Below are 17,597 nucleotides of genomic sequence, written 5' to 3'. Positions count from 1 at the left end.
AGTTAATAATCGCTCAATTATCTTAAATCAGTCAGTCAGTCTCATATCTAAAGGGTCAATTCTCTTGGCAGGGACGTAGAAATGGGCAACACACACAGCTCTTGATTATATTACAGTGAATTTATTCTCTAACTAATGCAATATAAAAGGGTGGTTAAATACAGGGAAAATAAACAATTGCTGAACAATGAGGAATGGAGGTTCGATTGTGGGAAGCATTTGACTCATACGGCATAGGAGAACTAATGAAAGTAAGCTATGAGTTTAGGAGTTAAAAGGAAATATTTACGGGACATCTCTGACCACAGAATGTTGTTAAGTCTTACTGCTTGTCGACAGTCTGCTTTTGGCCTGTTGCACGGGTCCCACGCTAGCTGCCCGATCCTGGCTTTTTGCTAGGGATTCTCCGGGGTTCTCCGTGTCTGACTGAAGAAAACGCCGTCCTCCGTCTGGCAATTCGGCTGTTTTCAGGTTTCCTTCGTGGCTGCTGGCGAGACCACGTGGCTTGGTCTGACCTCGGTGAAGTTGGCTCGACGAAAAAGCTTAAAAATGGAACTTGGTCGTTCCTGAATTAGTCCAGTGTAACTTAACGGACTGATAACTTTAACAAAACAAAAGAAAGAAAAAAAATAATACAAACTGAGGGGCAGATCGATGTCGCAGCACTTCGCGTGTGTAGCTTCAAGCGAACAAAGGGCTGGCTGAACTCTTAGGGCGTTGCCTGGCGAGGCACGCCGGATGCGTGCCGAGGCATCCAGAGGGCAGAGCGAGCCGAGAGAGAGGAGAGAGAAGAGTGCGAATGACGTCGCGTGTCGCTCTTTTGTTGCCTGGGGCGTGGTTCCCCAGAGGGCGTTTCAGGTTTCCCAAGGGACTGCCTTTCTAAACTTAATGTCTAAAAGAAAAGAAATCTATTTGCGCGTATTATAATCAAATATTTTCCACAATCGAACCTCAATGGTCAAACAGTACCATTCTAAGTTAAGCATTTGGTAACAGGAAGCAATTGTCACATTGTTGGTCAGGATATTTATACATTTAACGGCATTTCCAACGATGGTATGTAATACTTATTTCGTCCACTTGGGGGAGCTCAGGTTACATGAGGAAAGCTTAGATTAATCCAAGATCATCTCCCCTTAGGAACCGGGGAATTTAGTTATTCATCCTTAAATTCAAGCTGGCGATTAAGAGTATAGTAAAACATTTCTTTATCATCATTTCTAAAGGAATTTTGTAGGAAAGTATTATGAACAAGCATTGATTCCATTAGATGAGGGAGTGTCTTGCTGAAAATAAAAACACTGCAAAGTAACTTATTTAGATTCTTTTCAGCACTAATATCAGCAACAGATAGTAACAACATGGTAACAAAGCTACTCAAATAGAGGCAAACGTAATCAAGTAACTAAGATTTAATTGAATGCTTTGAGTCTTTGGAGACTGCAGTCTTTGGTTATTTAAAGTTCGGCTTCCTGGGTTATGTCACACTTGGGTGAGACAAGGGGTATCCCTTTGATGGGGTAATGAAACACAGAGCAAGGTGCTGTGTGGGGGGGGGGCAGTTTTGATAGGCTGTTCAGGGAAACGCTAATCGCTGGTTCGTGTCCCTTTTGTCAGTTTAACAGTCAGTCACTGCGTTATCAGCTTCGGAATCAAAAAGGTGCCAGTTTTATGGTCGGGCTAGCACTTAGAGAAAGCAACTTTCACCCCCCCTTCCGTTGGGGTCTCCCCAGCAGTCCGTTGAAAGTTGATCTTTGACACCCCCTGCTCCTCTGTGGGAGAGAAAAAGGAATTTGGAGTAGCTCCAACTTTATTCCATATAAAATGCACAAATCCACAACCGTTGTTTCACTACAATAGGGATGAAATTGATAGTTTGGATCTGTCTGTCACTCGCAGACACAAATATTTATTCCTGCACAACAGCACTGACATGATCAATCTCAATCATAGCCAGTTAGTCACATATGTCCTCACGTTCCAGCTGGTGTAATTTTGATTTCAGTGGTAACACAGTTTGTTTTAATTCAATCTGCGTCCTCTGAGATATTGCACATGATTGACAGATCAAATAATCAATAAGTGGAAGGAGATTGATCCATTATCCCTCTTGTTTTCATTTCACTGTGGAGGACAAATAGATACACAGTAGATAAACATCTTTGCCAGAGGTGAGAAATCCTTCATCGGTGTTTGGCTCCACATGTTAATAGGTAGGTAGGTAGGTTTATTGTCATAATACAACAAGTTGTAGAGTGAAATTGAATTGAGTTCTGTTAAATAATGAGTTAAATCTGTTAAATACATTGTAATTGAAAATGTGTAATTGTAATTTATTGTAATACACTGGTAATCTGTGAAAATACATTGTTGTGGTCCCTCGGCTGCTTAATTTTCACAAGAACAATCCCCTTTTCCCTCTAGGTTCTTGCCATGTTTGCAGATAAGCTTCTCAAAACACTTAAAAAAATGAGATTTCAAATTTAAACATGTTGAGAAAGGACCATGATAAGTAGCTACCTGCATGAATGTAAACTTGTGAGCTTCATGCATTGCTATCCATCAGTGTGCACTACTATATCTCTGCTACTTCAGTTGGATAAAATGAGCAGTTCACCTTCCTGGCTTAGTCTATGACACGCTGTGTCTTGTAGACAGACTGTGTTGGTAATAGTAGGGCAGCCCTGGCAGTCTGTTAGCCCCAAGGAGGGATTCATGCTGCGGATTAGAGTCAAAGACCCAGGATGCTGCCTCCCTTTTTTGGGCTTACCCAAATAGAAAGGTGCCCGAGGGCATCTGGAAACTGCGGTCACAGTCGAGGTAGGTAGGGCAACATTAGGTGTGGCTATTGTAAACCTTAATAGAGCACAAACACAGAACAAGATAAACAAGAGCACACATACATACATTCAGATCATGCATGAACATAAAAATACAGATGATATACAAAAACTTACACTCATAACATTCCATAACCAGTAACTTTTATGGTTTCTGTGTATACTGTTTCAGTGTCTAGAGTATGTGCCCTTCAGGTGGGCCACCCTACAATATTAGGGGTCCCTGGCATTCTGTACTGTATATAGTTACCAGTCAATCATCAGCAGATGTTCACCAGGCTTTCCAGACCAATAACGACTGAGTGAACAAGCTTAGTCTGCGTGTGTGTTTCACTGGAGAAATGTCTATGCAGTACTAAAGCTAGCAAAATTACTCAAACCCTATTCCGTGCAAGCCATCAGCACCTCAGCAGTGTGTGTGTGTTACATTTACCCCAATACAAAACACATTAACGTACACACACCAGCATCAGTATCCAAACCACAGAATCTCATGTGGAGAAACCAACTGTCAAATACAGCAAGGAATGTTTGAGTCAAGCGTGGGTCCTCTTTCATGTGGACGACACAAGTGATGCTTTGTTTGAGTGGAAGACTCAGGAATACAGCCTCTGTCGTTGTATGATGTTCTTGAGGCTTTTAATGTCTTTTTTTCCCCAACTTTTACATTTCACTTGTCAAAAAGCACACTCACTTTAGCTTTTAGATTTTTGATTAGATTTTATGTACAATGTCTTAACATTACAGGATGCTAGTTTGAAGTGCAACATCAGGGCCTACAAAGTGAGGATCGGTGTGTGAGCTTCTCTTTGTGACCTCAGGCTGTTTTCAGTCAAAGGGAAGGCAATGTCGGTGCCTGAAGGCGGTGATATATCAGCAACAGTGTAGATAGGCAATAATGTTGGATAACCTGCAGCAGCAACAGAGATCAGCAGACGGCTGGCTGTAAGGATGCTCTGATCAGGTTTTTCAGGGCTGATACTGACCGCTGTTTTTAAGTCATCAGAATCAGCTAATCTGATACAGATCTTTTTTTTAGCATTTTATAGGTAGCTTCAGCAGCAGCGTTTACACCTGCTGAGGAAACTTAGAGATTTTAGTGTGAGCAAGGACATTATAACTAGGGTCTACCGGTCACTCATTGAATCCATACTCACTTTTAATATCACAGCCTGGTATAATGCCCTTACTGTTAAGCATAAAATCAAACTTGCACGAATAATAAATCAAGCTAGTAAGATAATAGGCTCCCCTCAAACTCCCTTAACAGAACTCCATACCCGGTCAGTATTGAGGAAAGCCACTACAATCACACAGGATCCCACCCACCCACTTAACCAATCCTTTCAGTTAATGCCATCAGGTCGACGCTACAGAGTCCCACTTGCAAGAAAAAACATATATAAAAAATCCTTCATTCCCACAGCCATTACTATATTGAACAATCACATATAGAACATATCACATTTTTGTATTGCACATGTCTGTACAAATAATGTGGCTAAATTGTCTTCAGTGTATCTCTGTTTTATGTGTGTTTATGTCTTTTGAGCCTGTCAAATTTCTGTCACTTGTGACAGACAATAAAGTTTTCTTATCTTGTCTTATCTTCTACAGAAGACATCCTGTAAAAACATACTGTTTTCCTTATTTGTAAAGTTCCAGGATTTTCTTTTTTCACTCTAAAATGATACAAAATGCTCAACTGCCTGCTTGACAAAGATTTTTTGTAAATAATAGAAAGCAGTTTTACATCTCTTTCAGTCACACAGTTGCGAACAAAAAGGCAATATTTCAAAACTAGATGAAAATCTGTGCCACAAGAAACCAAATACTCCTTAAGCTTGATACTGGCAACCTAAACATACTTTCTACCTGAGTCTATGTAGGGAATATAAACCCCTTCATGAGATCCTTAAGCTGTAATGGATCAGGCAGTAAAAACACTAGCAATCTGTGTCACATTTATGTATTTGCCATACCCATTTTACAACTGTTATTTCTGATCAGCAACTCTATAGACCATGTAATGGATATCAGCTGATACTGATCAGCACTCCATCAGTTGGAGTGTTGCTATTTATTTGGAATGAGTGGTCATTAAAAACATTTGCTGGCTGTAAGAGTTTTTACACTATTTCTTATTTACTGTACATTGTCTCTGGTCGCTGAGTGTATATCAATGTATTTAACAACCAAGGGGCTGGCTCCTGGCTCCTGTCTAGAGGGGGATCGATACCATCTTAAGCACAGACACACATACACACACACCCCAAAACATGTACATACATTGAGGAGATCTGTAAACATCATCTCATACATTTGTAGCAGCTATGTCTGTAGCATCCATCATCTTGCGCGCTCTCTCTCTCTCTCTCTCTCTCTCTCTCTCACAGAGGACAAATCAAAAACATATCTTGTCTATTTGTGTCAGTCTCTTTCTCATTTTCCTTCCTCTCTAGTCTGTCTGTGGACAGACACACAACACAACATACACAAACACACAGACACATACACACACACACACACTAAAACCGCCTCTCTCATAGACACTCAGTCTCACAAACACAGAAAATCGAAATCACAAATCGGCTTAACTCTCCCTGACACGTCTGTGAATTAAGCCTTTCCGTTGCTCTCCCTTTCCCATTATAAAGGCATTGTCAGAAGCTGAATCAGTAACAGGTAGCCCACAGCTCCCGCTGTTTCCCTCTCGCTTCTCTGTTTCCTCTCTTCCTCCCTCAGCCTTTCTCTTAAATTTTCTCCACTTCCGCTTCGTCTTTTCTGGCTCCCTTCTCATGACCTCCATCAGCTCTCTCCGTAATCAACCCTCCTGTCCTCGCTCAGTCTTTCTGCTGGTCTCCTCATTTCCCCTCTCCTTTTCTTTTTTTTGTCTGGTTAAATAGAACTAAGTACTAGGTATTTTCAATTTTTGCTACTTTAAACATTTACATTTCTGAGATATATATTATCCTTTTTAATCCACTACATTTGCTTGACAGCTAAAGACACTAGTTACTTTACAAAGTTCTGATTCTCCACACAGAACAGATAAGATATGCTCAGTTTATATACATGTTACAATTACTTTGAAATTGGGGTATCACTTAGGTCAAGGATCTGCATTGGATTGCACCATCCACTCGTAAAACCGTTGCCAATTTTGTATGTTGGCCTTCCTATGTTTTTAGTATTGACTAGTTAGTTTCAAACTAGTGATTTACTAAACCAGGTTGCATCACTGAAGCTTAAGAAAGGTCTTTGTTACAATAGTAAAGATTTCAGTCATGTGTAAATTGTTTTTTGGTAAACATCAACAACAAACAAAAAACAACAAAGTCAGTGTAGCATCGAGGTGTAAAATTGTTAAAACCTGATAAAAATAATAGTTTTAGTGGGGGCGATGATATATATTTAAGTTTCTAATCTTTCAGATAATTTATCAGATCTAGCAAGCTAATGTAAGATTAGTAACTGTTCATTTAGCTATATAACAGTTACACCTGAGTAATTCTGCAGGTTTTTATTTCAGGTTTCATATAGCCCTGATCTTCACCAGTAAAATAGGGCAGTTGTATACAGCCTGAGAGGTGAAACACAGGGTGAAAAAAAAGGCTTCAGAGCAGTCGCTCTGATTGAAAGGGCAAGTTCTCTCCATCCCTAGTCGCAATTACACCCTTGAGTTTGTGTGGTTCAACCTTTTTTAATTTAGTGATGCCTAAATCTCCCCTTAGCAAACACTTACAACGTTCTAACAAGGGTATGTTTGAACTTACAAAGAGCTGATGCAATTGGAATACTTCACCATTGATCCCAGCAATCTACCCAGTGTCTTTCTTTTTGTGCTGAGGTGAAACTCCGGGAAGGATCCCATAGAGCTTATCGAGTGGGAGAGGGAGGACAGAGAGTGTTAGCTGACTGTGTTGTGAATGCAGGGAGTAGACAAGCAGAGCGATTCTGACAGGCCGTGTCTGCACAGTTTGTTCTCCAATAGGCCCACACAGAGTCGCCAATGGAGTGCGCACTAGCACACGCACACTTGCAAACATAATTTATTAGAATTGCACGCTCACATTCACACACAGACAGTGTCCTCTCATTCTCACTCGTGCACAAATGCTGTTACACACAGTGTGTTGCATGCTTACCTACAAACACATATATGCACTTCTAGTACAGACACACACAAAGTGAATAGAGAGGCGAGCAGAGGAAAAGGGCTTGGTTTTGAAAGTGTTCCTCCAGAGGCTTCAGTACTAGGGAAATGGAGCTATCATGACAAGGGATGAAAGAGCAACAATGGTTTCATCACTTTCCCTCATGTTTCCACTGCACCGTGGAAAAGAAGCTTCTAGCGCTCTCATCCGCCCGTTAGGGAAAACATGCCGTGCATTATACCAAGAGGGTAGGCAAGAGAGTAAGTGAGAGACGGGGATGGAGGGATGGAGAGGAAGCATCCTCTCTCAGCAATCAATTAACCTCACAAACCCATATTGTTAAAACATCAGCAGCAGATATTGATGCTTTTGATGGACCTAAGACAATAGTGTGTATTGATCTTGAAAATGTCCCTGTGTTCTGTTGCTGTTTGTTGAAGCTGACCCTTTTACCTTCATCCTCTCTGGCAGCATGTCATGTCAGTCCTGTCTGGGCGCCACCCTTCTCTCCTTCTCTGTTTTTATTGCTTTTATGCTTTTGTTGATTCTATCTCTTACTCAGCTTTTCTCTTTCCTGTCATCCTTCTCTCTCTCTTCTTCTCCTTTCTAACCGCAACTTCCTGCCTTACCTCCTTTTATCCCTTACCACCACAACCCCAAGTGTCCCTCCTCCACCACTCCCTGCCCTCTAGTTTATACATCCTTATATATGCCTCCTTTTCCTTGCAAAATCAGTAAAAGAAGAAGTAAAATAATATGCACAATCTCCTTCCATCTCACCTTCTACTTGTCTTGTCTCTTGCTTCACCAGGGTGCAGTGATCACGCCAGCTATGGACCACACTATGTCCATGCAGCCTGCCAGCATGATGGGCCCTATCACCCAGCAGATGAACCATCTGTCCCTGGGCACTACAGGAAGTGTGAGTTCTCTTTAGATCACCACGCACATTACACAAACACCCAAACACAAGTCTGTCTAATGCAGATATACTCATCTAGGCTGTCTTCAGTTATTGCTGTGCGATCACCTCAGTAAACTTTATGAGCATTGGTGGACTTTTTCCTCTGGGTTTTTCTTTTTACGCTACATACAAGCTGCTCTGTCTGAGACCGTAAGTAGACACAGCTGTCCACGTACAGTACACACACAGTGATATGGCACTAAAGGATTGTGTTCTTTTTAGTGATGAAAAATGGTTTTATTTAATATTGATAGTCAGGTCTCTGTTAGTGAAACTAGAATACAGCAATAAAGCATTTCTGAATCTTTTGTAAAATATCATTAATATGGAAAGCACACTAACCAGTTTCATCATAATGTGTTATTTAATTGATTTACTAAGGTAAACAAATGCAGGATGTAGTACTGTATGTGTATGTATGTAACAGTTTCAGATTTTGGGGTGTCAATAAACCCAACGAAATTGTGTCCCCTATTTTTGAAACCAAACCTGTGCCCTTAAGAATAATGAATGCTCAAACACTACAAATCCATTCATAGAAAAGAGCACTTTCAATGTATTTCTGGCTAGCTGTTTTGGTGAGAAAGAAAATGGCAGGTGCCCATTACACAGTAGGTTTGGGTGAGGAGGACCGAGATCATTGTTCATTTATTTAAAAAACAAAGTACACATTGTGCAAAAGATGGATTTTACATTTCCTTTCAAGAAAGCCCAACCTTCTTAGGCTGTCGCCACATGTGCTCTGCCATGGAGCTGCCATATCATTTGTTTTACACTGCATGCATTCACTGCCAGATATTGAGAGAGCATATTTCCTCCCTGATCTTCCACATTAAACAGATTTCCTGTGAAGCTTAACAGTGTGACAGAGCTCTGTGTTCTCCACCTTCCTCACTTTCACCCTCTAATTTCAGTTTCTTTCTCACACTTCGTGTCTCCCTTACTCTCTAAATCACACATCAAATCTATCACTCCATCAGTTCTTTTTATTCCACACACACATTCGCTTACAGTCACCGCCCCCTAAACCAGGAACTCCCCCCGTTTCAGGATCAAGTCGACTTAGAGGTGTCACACAGCTCTGAAGCCTGACTTCCTGCCCTAGCCCTGCTGCCCCAGGGGCAGGCAAGCAGGCAGCTTTGCTCCAGCACTACGTTTGATCTCTGTGTGTGTGTTTGTATGATTGAAACAGTGCTGTATTGTACAGTTACCCATGTGTTTCCAGGTGAGCTGTCAGTGACTGTGACGCCATCTTGGCTCTGTCAGGAATGCCCATTCCCTAATCTGCCCCAGCTGTGCTAACAGCCAGGATTAGAGACAGGCTAATCTATGATGATGGCTTCTGATGTTTGATGGGTTGTATTAAAGTAGAAAGTGGGTTAAGGCACTCTGGTTTACTCTCTCTGCCTCTCCCCTTTCTGCCTGCTTGGCTTTCCTGAGGCAATGTGCTGTGTAGCATAACTTCTCTATGGCTGAGCTGCACTCACGGCATGCCACACTTGATCATCTATGGGAATTAAGACATGTTTCCTATAAATCTTATTCTTAATCCAGATGTGAAAGCCATTTCATACCACCTGATTGAGGAAGCCTGTTTAAAGAGGGGTCTCTAACTATCCGTGTAGTAAACTGGACTGGACAGCACACACTCTTGTTGTTAGAGCACATTCCTCAAGTGTGCATGCATGTGGTGAGGTTGTTTTTAATGCCTCTGGTGGTCACGTGACGCTACATTCGCCAGTGAAGAGCACCTGCCATGCGGAGTGTCTCCAAAGTCAACAACTTATCCACGACTGCTTCTGGCCGCCGAAGGAGAAGCCACACCTCAGAATACTCTTGGCTGTTCCAGCATCTCTCTGCGGCTGTTTGTGCATGGCTGCGGCTTTCTTCTTCTCTCCAAGAAAAGAACCAAATGTTCCCGGTCCACCCAAGCTGTGACACTGGTGTGGTGACCATGGTTTTCCGAGAACGCCGTGTTATTTTGCAGCGGGGATAGGCACGGATTGGTTAGGCCTGTTTAGAAAGGAGTGGCAAGGAAAACCTCACCTCGTAATGAGGAAGCATGGATCAGTGCCGTCTGATGGTCACTGCTTTGGAATTCAGTTGCTTCACCAGAAAATGTTCTGTTTTCGACAACTTCTATAGTCACTTTGGTGACTGTCTATCTTGAACAACTTGATTACAGAATGCTAAAGAACCTCAGGCTTACTGTTTATGGATGGCACACATAAACATGCCATCCATGCTCCTCACTGATTTATTGCACCATGTTTGGTGCATATTGCTCTGTTACTGATTTATTTACTATCTTCAAGCTCTCACCACTTAACAAGAGTCAATCTGTCATGCCTTGTGCTAGCGCTTGCCTGTTAGTTACTGTGCAAGTGTGGATGTGCACATGCTCTGTCATTTTAGTATTTGTGTGTGTGTGTGTGTGTGTGTGTGTGTGTGTGTGTGTGTGTGTGTGTGTGTGTGTGTGTGTGTGTGTGTGTGTGCTTGCACGTACATCATTGTCTGCATTTGTGCGTTAGCGACATAGTGTCTGACATGACAAGAGGTGACCTTCCCTCTGTGTTCTCCATCCTATTCCTGTCATGGCAAGTAGAACCCATGTCTCTGTTGTCATGGTGACAGTGGTGATTGACAGCTTCTCTGTCCCAGCAAGACAGATTTGTGTGAAGCGCTTTCCTCTATTATCTGGGCTGTTTCCCATGGTTTTCTGCGGGGAGGTCTAAGTACAGTATGTTATACTACATTTCCATAACTGTGCATGACTATATTTAACCTTTACTCACCCGGTGAAGGTTGACTGAACATGCACTCTATTCTCTTGAAGCACAGTAACACATGTTGACACCCGGGTGGTTCCCAGTGCCACTGAGCAGTTAGGTCCTTGCAGGACCTTGAAGGTAATTGTTAAGGGAGGAACAGCCTTTTATGGCATTTTAAAATATTACATTGAATTTGAATGAAGTCAAGAACTGTGGTGCAAGAGTTGTGCCACTCTTCAATGTATTTTGATGTTCTGAATTTCATGTTTTTGCTCTAAATTTAAAGATGACCTTAATTCTTAATTTTAATTAGATGTTTTCAATTCGTATGCAACTGTTGTGAAAGGTGTCACTCGTAGTGACAATCACACTGAGTATTATGTGGTTCCCCTCAGCTCTACAGTGCATTTTAGCTGACTCTTTCACTAAGAGAACACTACTAGACAACAGCTACACATTTCCTTCCTCATAGAACATTTGCAATGGCAATTTATTGGGGGGGACATTTTGAAACCTGCATTGTTTACATGAATTACGTGTGCATGCGTCCTTCTGCGCATGCATGGCACAATCAAAACAGGGACTCCACTCTTGTCCATAGCGCTATTAGAGGTTAAAAACTCCACAGGGTACATTTTAATACTGAAATAATAAATAGTAAAATAGTAAAACTACATACTGTAAAAGCCTGCTTATTAGAATGTGTTTAGAGGTGACTGAAAAGATGGCACTGATTTTGCCAGTATACATTTCTGCAAGTAGGGTGTTAGCAAAGCCGGGGGCCAAAATATGCATGGCTTTTAATGGGGAAGTGGTACAGCACTGTGATTCACAGCCACTGATGTGTAGCTCCAATAGTTCCCATCATGTTGGAGCCCCACAGCTAGGATCAATAGTCATCAGAGCCCATCCCCACACTGCCCTGCCATTAATAACCTACACTGAGTAGCTGGATGCTCTTGCCTTGACCAACTGTTATCCTCCTCCTTGCACACGATGCGACAGAACAGCATGTCAACACAGACGGGATAGATAAATGTGGAGACTGAGTGACAGGGAGGTGGATGATTTATTTCAACATTTAAACATATTAACGTGCTGTGCTACATTCCACCGGTGCCAGAACTACAATTTCTTATTCATTCTTATTGATGTGGAAAATGGACAGCAGAAAGTAAACTGCCCTATAATCCGTGTACCCACCAAACATACATTTTCTTATGTCTTATAAGTTACAGAGGGCCAAACCACTGTGGTACCAGAGTGGTTCTGTCTATGGTATAGATTCCATTCTCGCATTGCTGCATTGCAGTTTTACTTTATTCTGTAGTTTTAAGTGTATGTCGTGGAGAATGATGGTAGAGAAGAGACTTAAGGAGTCTACTCACATCAGCCTCGTTAAGGAACTATTCAGGCCCCCTGTTCATCAAACATACGCCCACGCCATCTGTTCCATGCGCAGGTGTATGTGTGTGTGCATGTTCGTAGATACGTGTGGCTGTGTGTGTGACTGTGAGAGTGAAACACCATTTATTGCCAATTAGAGATGCTTTATATTGCCCAAACATGTCCCCTGACTATGGACAGGGAAGTATTAAAAGAGTTGAAATTGGACAAAAATCATCTTTATCACCATAGCAACCCAATTCACTATAGCTAGGCTTGACATCCCCCTGACTTTCCACAGCAGTGACTGCAGAAATATGCCCTGCTCAACCTGCCACATTTAATAGGTTAACTAATGGTTATGGTAGAAGAAAAAAATCTTATCTTATTAAATTTTCTTGTTAAATCTAATTTAAATTCGCTTTGCAGTCCTGCAGAGAAATATAACATTTCAAATGGACATTCTCCCTTTGACAGGGAGATTTTGATATCGCTAATTATCTCCTGCTTCCCTTCATTTGCTTTCATGCAGCCCTTACAGGTGAGTTGGCTGAATTACTTAATGGGAAGGAGAGGCGAAGACATAAAGTCCTGAGGAAAATTGGTATGCATGGTTTCAATTCACCGGGGAGAAGGTCACTTCAACAATCTGATAGGCGCTTTTAGACAATAGCAGGTTGAGAGAGCACGAGAGAGTGAACGAGTGACAGGAAGGTGAGAGGGGGAAAGGGATGACAGAGAGGTAATGTGTCAGGAAGTCTGGATATGCCACCTCACCCTGTCCTGAGTGTGACATCCCTGAAGGTGTGATAACCTTAAATTCACATGCACAGACCCACACAGTCATACGAACACACGCTAACATCCATCCCAGGGCATCCTCCTGGCCATGTGCAGCGACGATGGGGGAGTTAATCACCCATGTCCATGGCCTTTAGCTGCTCTCATTAGCGGTGAGCGGTGGAGCCGTACCCGATCCATTAGCAACGCTGCCGGTAATGACACTTCACCAGCACCGTCGGGCCCACGGCCAAGAAAGGCTCCGCAGCCCAGCACAGCCACTACATTACTGCCTCCTACTGCATACTGCTGCCATGCTTTTTAGTACTGGCAGGGCGGACTGAGAGGCAAAGGAAAAAATAAGACAGACAGAAAGGGATTGTACTTCCCTTTTTCCTTGGTCCAGAAAAGCAGCAGGAAGACGAGGAGAGGCGGAGAGGCAGCCTGGTTGCTTTTATCTGGGATCACATCCGTTGGCGCCATAATGCAGCATTATCGTTCCAAGCCTCTTTGTCTGTCTTTCACGAGCACACACAGAGACATGCATTCACACAGACGTGTATATGTGTTCCACACAGCTACACACAGGAGAATGCATACATCTGCACAGTTGGGCAGACAAATAGTGATAAGTCATCTTTTATGCATAGGCATGCGCTAATTAAAAAAGAAGCGCACACAACGGCAAATCAGGCTTTACACTCCCCCTCCACACACACACACACACACACACACACACACACACACACACAACATCCATTCACAGCAAGTCCCAGAGAAAGCCTCACACAAAGTGCTGTTTCCTCATTCATATTGCATGTGAAAGCCCTGTGGCTGTCATGTAACCGAACTTGTGTCAGGTCTGTAAAATAGCCATCATGGAGCGAGCTAGCACCCAGTTAAAAGAGGGCAGGCATGACTAAAGGAATATAGGCCACAGGCAACAGACCTCCTGCTTTCTCTTTCCTCTCTCACTCTGCCTTCCTCTTTCTTTTGTTATTTTTTATCTTCTTCTCAGCTGTGGCCTGGTGCATTTGTCTGCCTGTGAAGTTTTGTTGGAGCAGCAGGACATCTCTACCTCCTCCTTCTCCTCTACTGTCTACCTCACATACTGCCTTCTGCTCTGCTCAGCTCTGCTCTGTTGAGAGAGCACACATATTCTTTTAGCACCCTCCAAAGGATGTCCAGGGCACAGCAGGCTCCCATCCCCAATGGTTTCGGGAATAATTGTAGTTTTGTGCAATAATTGTAGTTTCCATTTTGGATTGGGCATTTGGTATATTATGTCACAAATGTATGTGTGTGTGTGTGTATTGTGATGTGTGTAGCAGCGATCTTAAAGTGCAAAGATTTTGATGTGTGTGTGTCTTTTGTTTGTGTTTCAGTACATGACTGCTGCAGCCGCCGCGGCGCCTATGCAAGGGACCTACATTCCCCAGTACACTCCTGTGCCTCCAACAGCCGTCCCTGTCGAAGTAAGACCCGCATGCATGCACTCTTGCTTACTAATAAAAGAAATTTAAAGAAAAGTTTACCCAAAGGAGGACATCAGTACTCCTGACAGCCTACTCACTTACACCCTCAAGCGCTCTCTTTGCCATTTCTAAACCTGCACACCGCATCAACAGATCAAAACAGTCATTAAATAGACCGATTGCATTTGAAATAGGCCGTAAATTGCTCGTATTCTCTCTAAACAAATAGCCTTGCACCACCAGCAAATAACAAGGATGACTGCAAGCAAACTGCAAGCAAAGCAAGATGAGTCAGAAGTTTTATAGTATTTGGGAAAGACATTTGAAGTGCAGTGCAGACTTTGTCACTTCTTGGGCGGCTGTCTGAGTTCCTGGCAGGTTCGGGCAATCCAGCCTGAGAAATGATGAACGTGGAAAGCTGGCGGGCGGGTGGGTGGGGCCCAGGCAGGCAGGCCAGCAGGCCGGCGAAGAGAGCGGGCCGACTGTCTGGCGGCTGACAGTGCGGACGTATTCAGATGGACTATCAGTCGTGTATCAGGTGACAGGAGCTGAAGTGAGACACAGTGCTGGTTGTGCTGTCTCTCTCTCCCCCCACCCCCCTACAGCCGGTCCGCGCTGCTAGGTAGCTGGAACACACACACATCCGTCAGCCACGGAGCTCTGGTTAGCCCACCAGCCACAGACAATGACAGTTTCCCCTGACAGACCCATTAGTCGTTCCTCCTCTTATATCACCCCTCCCAAGCTCCCCCTCCCCCAGAAAGTTCCTCATGAAGGATTGGGACGGAGTAGAGAGATGTAGTTGTAGTGTAGCCCCTGGCACCTGTTTCATCCTCACAACCGTCCTCTTGATGCCAACGTCAGCAGCGGGGTGTATATCACTGTATCAGCCAGTGTCTGGAGGGCTGATGTATGGACAGGACGCAGTATCCTTGAGAGCTTGTTAAAGGTGATTGAGATGACTCAGTGATGGGGGCTATCAGTAATGCTAGACACATAAAAAGGCTAAGAGGTTGTTGTGATGAATGCAGTGCACATGGCCATCTTTAAAGATTTTTTTTTTACCTCAAACATAATGTAAATCTGCAAGCAGTTTAGCACATTTTGTACTGAAGATTTGTATATTAGTCGTAAATAATTTATTCCTATACACTAATCCCTATATAATGTCAGTAGGGGGATGTTACTTCTGTATTCTTTTTTGTACATTTTATTTTCAGTTTTCCTCTTCAGTAGCTTTATTGTTATAAAAGACAAATATTCTTTATATTTTTCTTACAGCGATTTACTGAAGCTGTATCACACTTAAGTTAATGTCAAAATTCAAAACAGCAATTTCTTTATAACTGCACCTTTACTCTAAAATGTTATATTTCAAATGAAGTTCTGTGGGCGTAAGAGATGCTTGTCTACCACAGCATTAGTTCAGAGGGATGGACCTGTCAATCTGAGAAGCAAATAATTAAGAGAATTAAGTTTTATTTTGTATGCAGTTATGTCAGATTTTATATATATATTATTGTAATTATTAAAAAATTATATATTATTTTTTTTAAATTAAGCCCAAGTTTGTCTGAGAAGGGTTTTAAATCGGTACAGCATACAACATCCTCTATAGTTAGACCCTTGATTTGGGTAAGAAAACACATAAAACATATAGCAGCAGCAGGGCACAGTTCCCTCTTCCAGGACAAAAGGACATGCAATGGTAAAGACGAATGTACAGAAGTTGTAGAAGCAGAATTTTACTCCGTTCAGCCACATCGTTTTCAGCAGGAAGTGCCAAGTATTGCAGAGAGATGCTTGTTAAAGTTCGGAGCTGACACATTTTCTCCCGTGTGTGTCCTCAGGGAGTGGTGACGGACGCCTCCCCCCAGACAGTGGCTCCCTCGTCACAGGAGGTGGCTGGCCAGCAGCAACAGATCCAGGTGGACAGTGCTGCCGACCATGTTCCTGCTTACTCATACCAGTCCAAGTAAGTCAAACAGTGTAACAGGAAAGTTTTAATGTGGTATTCTCTCTTGTATTATTAATCAATTTATTATTATTATTGAGGGTGGGTTATACGACAATATATATTGTGAAAGACTCTGTGTGTATTAGGACATAATAGCCTGGATGTTGCTAATCAGTGAGCAGGTCTTTTTTTGCATCCATGTGATGAAGTGCTTTTATTTGTCAGGTAGGTCTATTTTGAATCCATATTGCCCTCTCCTAGCGAGCACTGTTTACCGATGTCAGGGGTCTCATTTATAAACAGTGCGTACGTACAAAACAGGGCTGGGCCACTTCCCAAGCATAGGTTGTGATCTATAAAAAACAAACTTAAATGTGGAAAATGTGCGTCCCGTAAGTAAACTCTGAACCATGTTTACGCACATAAAGAGGAGAAATGAGAAACGGCGACTCACGTGGCTGAAGGATGAAACTGTTTGAAATGAACAGGCCTACTATTGTGTAAAATATGTCAAAATATTACCTCTGAGTAGTATAGGCTTAAAGCCTTTCTAAATAATCAGACACTCGTTTGATTGATTTTCCATGAAGTGCGCAATAAAAAAACATAATGTAAGATCATTTGCAGCACACAAAAACAACCATGACTGAGGATAATAAACACAAATGGAGATATCTCTTTCTGCAAAAGAACACCTCAAATATGTTGGACAGTTTAATCAGGAATCATATTAATTAATAGGCCTTATTTATTCTCATAAATAAGGTGAACAGGAGGACAAATTATATTTAAATTGATGCTGTTTTCAAATACCAGAGCATAGTTTCATATCACATGTTTGTTTCCTTATCGAGCCAAACACTGTGCGCAGTGTCTGGATGTGATGCGCTGCTTGTAAAAAAAAATAACACTATTTTATTGTCATTTACAACAAGTCACAGGCTATTTCTTTTAATTCATCGCCAGCCTCGTTAAGTGAGTGAAGTATTTGTGTAGCCTAAGTAAGCGGAATGAATTTGGTTTACTCTCTTTTCAAACGAGGGAATCCAAATTAGTAGCTGGGTCATCCCGTCTTCCGTGTGTGTGTCCCCCTCCGGTCAATGACGTCACTACTCAAGAGGAATGCCCCTTCCTGCAGATCGGTTATAAAGGGATGGAGCTCCGGCGCCCCCTTTCCTCCAGTGCACATGCGTTGCATGAAAGTGCGTTTTTTACCCACCAAACAACTTCAGCTTCACCAAAAGGAACGTCAGTGCCACACTGAGTT

General features: G+C 42.5%; 1 protein-coding gene across 1 annotated transcript; it reads left to right on the top strand.

Moving 5' to 3' along the window:
• Positions 1–7,706: 7,706 nt before the first annotated feature.
• LOC123976772 (RNA-binding motif, single-stranded-interacting protein 3-like) lies at positions 7,707–16,352 on the top strand. Its single transcript, XM_046059118.1, has 3 exons — positions 7,707–7,919; positions 14,284–14,373; positions 16,224–16,352. The coding sequence occupies exons 1-3, from the start codon at positions 7,707–7,709 to the stop codon at positions 16,350–16,352; spliced, it is 432 nt and encodes a 143-aa protein (XP_045915074.1).
• Positions 16,353–17,597: the final 1,245 nt, after the last annotated feature.

The sequence above is a fragment of the Micropterus dolomieu genome, linkage group LG09 (assembly GCF_021292245.1).
Source record: "Micropterus dolomieu isolate WLL.071019.BEF.003 ecotype Adirondacks linkage group LG09, ASM2129224v1, whole genome shotgun sequence".
NCBI classification, from domain to species: Eukaryota; Metazoa; Chordata; class Actinopteri; order Centrarchiformes; family Centrarchidae; genus Micropterus; species Micropterus dolomieu.
Note: the sequence above shows the minus strand (reverse complement) of the source record. Positions and strands in the feature narration are given on the sequence as shown.